Genomic DNA, 6706 nt, shown 5'->3' with positions numbered 1-6706 from the left:
TCACTGCAACACACTGCTGTAAGAGTATAACCAGGAGGCGAGGTAGGAGGGAAAAATAGGTTTAGCGCCACCATAGCACGGGAGAAGAATTACCCCCAGGAGCAAATGGATAAAAATAGACCAGAGGGAAAAAAAAAACATGAATCGATTATCTTGCGGACGTATCGATGCTTTTGGCTTTTGGATCGATGCATCGATACAAAATGATTATTATTTACACCCCTAGATTATACTAACATTTTTACCTTCTTTTTAGGAGATCCAAATGTTGCCAACATTTCCAAAGTCAGGATGTTTTAGATAGATGTAGAAACTCTGAAGGAATTAAAATCAGCTATGCTGTGCATGCAGGTGGCGCAGTGGTTAGTGTGCACTACCCATATACGGAGGCCTTAGTCCTCAACGCGGCCGACCCGGCTTTGAATCCGGCCTGTGGTCCTTTGCCGCATTTATCTCCCCCTCTCTCATACCTCCTTTCCTGTCAGCCTACTGTCAGAAAAACGAGCCACTAGAGGCATAAAAACTGCCTTCCTGTTAGCTGCAGAGATCGCATCCTGTCTTTTAGTTTAATTGAAATGCAGATATGCCTCGCTCTGTGTTTCCCATCTTAATTTAAAACACTCACTGATCCTGAGTCTAAGAGTCTGCTTACTTTAGTACCAGCAGCCAGACCAAAGATGGTTGTTGTCACATTTAGTAGTCCCTAATAGATTGAATGTTTGGTTCTGCCAGTAAGCTCACTATTGAGGTTGATCAAGTTAAAAATCAGACATTTCTTTTGAGGCTTTTAATGAGTCAGACGTCCAGGTATGATGGCTCTTCTAACCAACTCAAAATGTAAACAATGATTCAACGTTTTCTTTGTTTTGTTCAAAGTTGCTATAGAAAAAAAGTAGTTCCGATCCTCTTCTGTGAGAGACTCTTACCACAAGACATCAAATCTTACTTTTCATCTTTCTGACAGAAAAAAAACACACCCACAGAGACACGAGTGCACGCTAACAGTTTGAAGCAAATTTCTAGACATTCACACTTCTTTTAATCCAAACTCCCATTGTTATCTGTGAATCTATGGGGAGGCTTAGGGGTTTATTTTTATGTGACTTTGTGCACACTTCGCCACACAGTATTACCAGTATTACAAATCCTATGAGACACTTTGGAAGCTGTAAAAAACAATTGTTTCCTTTGTGACAGGATCTATTTTTTTGTGTTGCTTGATCCTTGTTAACTGTGTTTTTCTGCAAGCAAGGGTTAAAAACACTAGACTTGTCTTTTTTGAAGAAACTACATTTCTGTTGTTATACCAAGCCTTAATGCCTCTTTTTTTCCTACTCATGGTTTGTGTGAATATTGTGAATATTTTTTTATTTATGTATTTTTAAAACAAAGGCCGTCAGGAGTTATATTCAATATTCAATAACTCAGTGCAATATTTATTTATTGATGTTACTTCTTCAATAATCTACTTTTTTAAGTGTTTTGGACTATGGTGATGTTGTCTACATGCATGCTGCCTCTAGTACTCTCCACCTGTTAGATTCTGTNTGATAACATCTAGCCGGCTGAATTAGGTGAGATTGAATAAAACACAATGATTGGTAACAACAAACTTACCTGTTTATTAAGAGATAAACACAAACTGGACAAAATTATGAATAGCAATCTAATATTGCACAGTGAACAGTAAAACCGTAAACAGTTAAAGGTGCAAGTATTACTGTGAGTTTTAATAAAAATGCAAAACAGACAAGAGTGGAAAATATTCTATTAACTTAGAATCAGCACTTTACTCTTGAAAAAAGACACTGCTTAAAAAAAAAATCTGTGCAAATAATAGTGAACTATTACACAAAAATTTCTTATACTCCCCAATCTCCTCCACACCTAGTCTCCATCTACACAGCGTGCAGGATAAAATAATCCCACACGGCTGACATTTTCCCCGCTATCTTCCAATTCACCTGTTTTAATGGTTAGGCCGGGAGACAGACCCAGAAATACCTGTGGGTGTGCTGAAGGTGTTCTGGAAAATGCGGACCGGATTCGGGGAACACTGGCGCAAAATAGTGGAATTGTTTCAATCGATTCAATCGGCGGGGTGTGGGGTCGTTTCAATCGGCGAAACTGTAAAATAAGGACCGGATTTTTTTTTTTTTAAACTGGATTGGCATTTTTACATGCTTTGCCGATACGCATTTTTTTGCAAATATCGGCGTCCGATCCGATACGTGGATTGGGACAAGCCTAACGTAGACAACTTAATTTGTATACTTTTCTATACAAGGCCATGTTGGGTAAACTGCCGGCATATTTATGCAATCTCCTCAAGCTAAATTCCAGCCATTTTCATCTCCGTTCCACCAGGTGGCGCTCTTACCAGGTTCCAATGGTTTTTACTGAGCTGGGGAAGAAATCCTTCTCTTACTTTGCTCCATGGTCCTGGAATAATTAGCAAAACTTGCTCCATTTAAATGATCTAGTCCCATTGAATGAATTTAAGGCCATGTTAAAATGTCATGTCATTCAAAAATGTAACTGCCCTATGTGACCTGTCTTTTCCTCTATGTGAGATTTTGTCTATGTTGTATTTCTGTTTGTATTTTAACTGGTGTGCCATCTTGGCCAGGTCTCCCTCGAAAAAGAGATTTCAATCTCAAGGGACTTCCTGGTTAAATAAAGGTTAAATAAAAAATAAAAATAACTCAGTGCAAAATATATATGTATATATATACTCTTTGCCTTGTGTATAACTAGCTCTTACTTATAGAAAAAATATTTATTATGCAGGAATAAGGTCTTAGCTCTGTTACACTGGTTGCTGAGTAATCGACATTTTGTTGTTAAGATTCACCTTGTGTTTTTTTGTGCAATGACAATAAAGGAAGTCGAAGTCAAGTTAGCTAATGTTTGGAGTAGTGTGCTAAAATACATGTATAACTCATTTCTATGGACTTCTAAGTATTGTTTGCTGACAATGGTGTGTTCTTATGAGTTATTTTAGATAAAAATAGACTTGCTAAGACCAATTCCCTTATGTCATGACGAGCTATGTTCCAATTATACTGTATGAAATCTATAAATAGCCAGCTCGATTTACTTTATTTCTCAGGCATTAGTAGAAAAATGTCCCAAGCATTGCAAAACTGAACTGTCTGTATGGAGCGCACATTTGAAGCTTATAACAGAAACATAGTGAACCAACTAAAACATTTTTTTTGTGTGTGGTTTGCTTATTTTTCTCATATTTCTTTCCTCCTGGTGTTCAGCCCTGTGAGCAAGGCCGACAGCTGAAAAGGATACACTGGGTTTCCAACATCGGTACTGCGCTCAAATTCCTCGAAGGCAGAAAGGTGAGCATGAAATCATAATAAACATTCAATGTTTTTTCTCTTTGTACTTTTTGATAAAATAGAAAGTTTTATCTGGAAAAAAAGAATAGGCATATTTCTCAAAACAGTTAAAAAAGAAAAATTCTTCTTAGAAACCTAAGGTAAAAGCAATAAATGCCCAGCACTCATTTATGCTTTTTCCTGGAGGTTAGACAAATGAGGCCATTTTCTTTATCTGCTAATAGAACTAAACTTACACTAATTAATGCTTTTGCCTCACTTATATCTACTTCTTCTCTGAACAGACCTCTTTTAATTTTTATTGAAGTTATCCTGACAGCTCTTGTGAATCCCTCACATTATAAGTCATTTATTTATGTTTAGGGTTTATGCAGTACCTAAACATTGCAGGAGTCTTTGCAGTAAACTATTTTCCTGAATTTACTTTGGGTCGGAAGTGCCTGCACTGTTGTCCGGATGTGCTTGACATCACACAGATGGGATATTGAAGATGGATTATGTGGATATTCTGAACTGACCGGCATCCGACTAAACTCAGACATTGATGGAAACTAGGGCTAAAAAGATTAATCGTAATTAATTGAAGTAATCGTCAACTAATTTTGTAATCGTAAAATAGTAAAACAAAGAAAACGTGTGAAGTACGGCTCCGCTATGAGAACGAGCAGAAGAGTGCTGCAGTTTTATGTTCTGACCACAGGTGGCAGGATCATTAGAAAACTCCACCATGTCTCTATAAGTTGCTTATTTTGGTATTGATCAAAATTTTGGGCAGATTGATGATGTGAAGTTTACCTCTAACTTCTACCTTGCAGGGACACTTTGAACTGGATCCAATTTTTATAGGAACTGTCATCTAATATGATGTAAAAATAACATTTAAAATATTTTATTCCAGCCTTTCTTACATGAGCAGTAAAAAAAAAACACTGATATATGAGATGCAGACTTTAGCATCTTAACCTGGCTAAATCAATCACTCAAGATTTTCTTCAATTAATATTCCGTTTCTAATTTTATTTTATTTTTCCTTGGCACTAACCACAAGCACCACCTTCCCTGATCTAGATCTAGAAAGCTTGTTTTTTCCATGGTCCACTGTTTTACTGTTACTCTTTTGTGGAAAAATGCTTACTTCTACTGGCATGCATTGATCTTTGCCCCAGCTGCAGCTCTCTCTTCTCCTAAGTGGTGGTAAACCCAATTAAAGTGTATTACTATGTATAAATCCCTTCATTGTCCCACATTGGGAATTTTCACTCTCTGCATTTAACCCATTCCGTTGGGGAGCAGTGGGCTGCCATTGTGTGGCGCCTGGGGAGCAGTGTGGGGTAAAGGGTTTGTTCAGGGACCCAGAGTGGAGGCTGTGAGGCTGTGGAACCAGGTACTTTCAACCTTCTCAGAGGACGTACGCACTACTCTATCCACTAGGCCAACACTACTGCACCTAAAGGGCCGCAGTATGAAAGTCAGTCTTGTAAAATGGCTTAAAGGAAGCCTTTTCAGGTTGAAAATAGCATTTAATTCAATTGTGATTATATTGTACTTAAAGTCAATCGTCCCAGCCTTCCGTCTTGATGTAACTAGCATTAGGCAAAGAGGACGGTTTGTGTTTTTTGTAGAAATAGGAGATCCTGTGTAACTCTCGTCACGACAGACACGGATCGGTTTCTCTTTAACAGGCATTTAATTCGTCTTTTCTCATGTCGTTCAACATGAAACTCCATTTAGGTTCTTTATGACGTTCATACTTTTATGCCGTGAGAACTGTACAGACACAAATAGACATATATCAGCTCAAACCGAGTGTACTAGTACAAATAAGAGCAGGATGCTGCGCTGCATAAGTATAAACAGATTTATCAATAAAACAAATAATAATACCTCATTAGCCGCTTGTCATGAAGAGAGGTTCTTTACACGCTCGCATCAGGCTTTGTAATCTAGCTTCATAGTGTAGCATCTATTAATTTCAATGTAGTAGTACACAAGTATGAACATTGGTTCCTGGCTAAACATAACAGTGCAGAAAAGAGCAAACTTATTAAATAAATAAATTATAAAATTAACACGTATTTTATCTTATAACATGCCATGAATTTACTCATTTAAAGTTTTTACCTAAACAACAACATAAATTATGAATGATTAATTTTAACAAGAATTCAACAGCACTTACATCCTGAGTTAAACCTTAGTTAAACTAAGGTTTAACTAAGTTGCAGGTTGGAAAACCCAAAGAGTTAAACCTTAGTTAAACTAAGGTTTAACTCTTTGGGTTTTCCCACCTGCAACTTTAGGTCCATCTAAATTTAGCTCTACCTAAATTTAGTCCCGATTGGGTCAGAGTGAGAAAGCACAATCCGACTAATGTGCACCGATCTAGTGCGGCTGAAGAGGAGGTCGAGTTTTGCCTCCGGGCGAATTCTGGTGCTCACTAGTTGATATCTGAAAACAACCGCTCTCTGATGCGACCCAACTGCAAGGCAAACTCAACAAGTTTGAGCTAAAACGGATCCCGTAATCTCCTTAACAGTGCATTGTAGGCTGGCTGGGAAATATTCACAACAGAAAAAAAGAGGAGAGATGGAAACTTGATGTGGACAGACTAAGGCCTCAAAAGAAAAACGGTGTCTGATAGAATTCTGGTCAGAAGATTTTTATCACGAAGCAATTATCAAGCAGAGAAACGCCCACATATATCCTATTTTTTACCAAAAGCTTGGAGAAAAAACTACTGTGAAAGCAACCGTACTAACTGAAAAATGAAACCATGTATCATTTCAACATTTAGAGCCGCACTACGGTGCACACTAACCATCTTGTTAATCCAGCTTGATTAACAATGGATCAAAGTTTTTCTGCACTTTTTTCAGCCACCCGATTTCTGGTGAAAGTCTCGCTCTCTGTCACTGTTTCCCAGCCTAGCAAATTAATAGGATCCAAAAATAACGTTATATATCAAACTTCGCCATGCCCCACATCTTACTAATATGAAGAATCACTAGTTTTCAGTCTTCCTTCCACAGTAACAATGGCCAGAACAAAAACCATGGCTTAAAAAAACTGTAGAACACCCGACAATGCTGTTGTAGGTGACATGGTGGCAATCATATCCTAAAGGCTTCCCAAATGATTTAGCAAGTTGAATATATGCAAAGGATAGAAATAAACTATTGGGGTTAGGGATGCACGATATTGGGATTTTGGCCGATATCCGATATGCCGATATTTTAAAACTCATGTAGCCGATAACCGATATCGATACCGATGTTAAAGCTGGGCAAAAATAAGAAGTCATTGAAAAACGCAGTTCTGTTATCCATTTCTGACACTTTGAAAAATAATATACT

The 6706-nt window shown here is 37.7% G+C and overlaps 1 protein-coding gene across 1 annotated transcript in view; it reads left to right on the top strand.

The window, feature by feature from the left end:
• Nucleotides 1–6706, top strand: part of syne1 (spectrin repeat containing, nuclear envelope 1) — a 172957-nt gene that overhangs the window by 8767 nt on the left and 157484 nt on the right. Inside the window, exon 4 of the mRNA XM_015395967.1 lies at nucleotides 3270–3353. Within this exon, the coding sequence (XP_015251453.1) occupies nucleotides 3270–3353 (84 nt within the window). The remainder of the gene's footprint in view (nucleotides 1–3269; nucleotides 3354–6706) is intronic.

This window comes from Cyprinodon variegatus, unplaced genomic scaffold, assembly GCF_000732505.1.
Source record: "Cyprinodon variegatus isolate N-32 unplaced genomic scaffold, C_variegatus-1.0 Scaffold770, whole genome shotgun sequence".
Taxonomy (NCBI): domain Eukaryota; kingdom Metazoa; phylum Chordata; class Actinopteri; order Cyprinodontiformes; family Cyprinodontidae; genus Cyprinodon; species Cyprinodon variegatus.
Note: the sequence above shows the minus strand (reverse complement) of the source record. Positions and strands in the feature narration are given on the sequence as shown.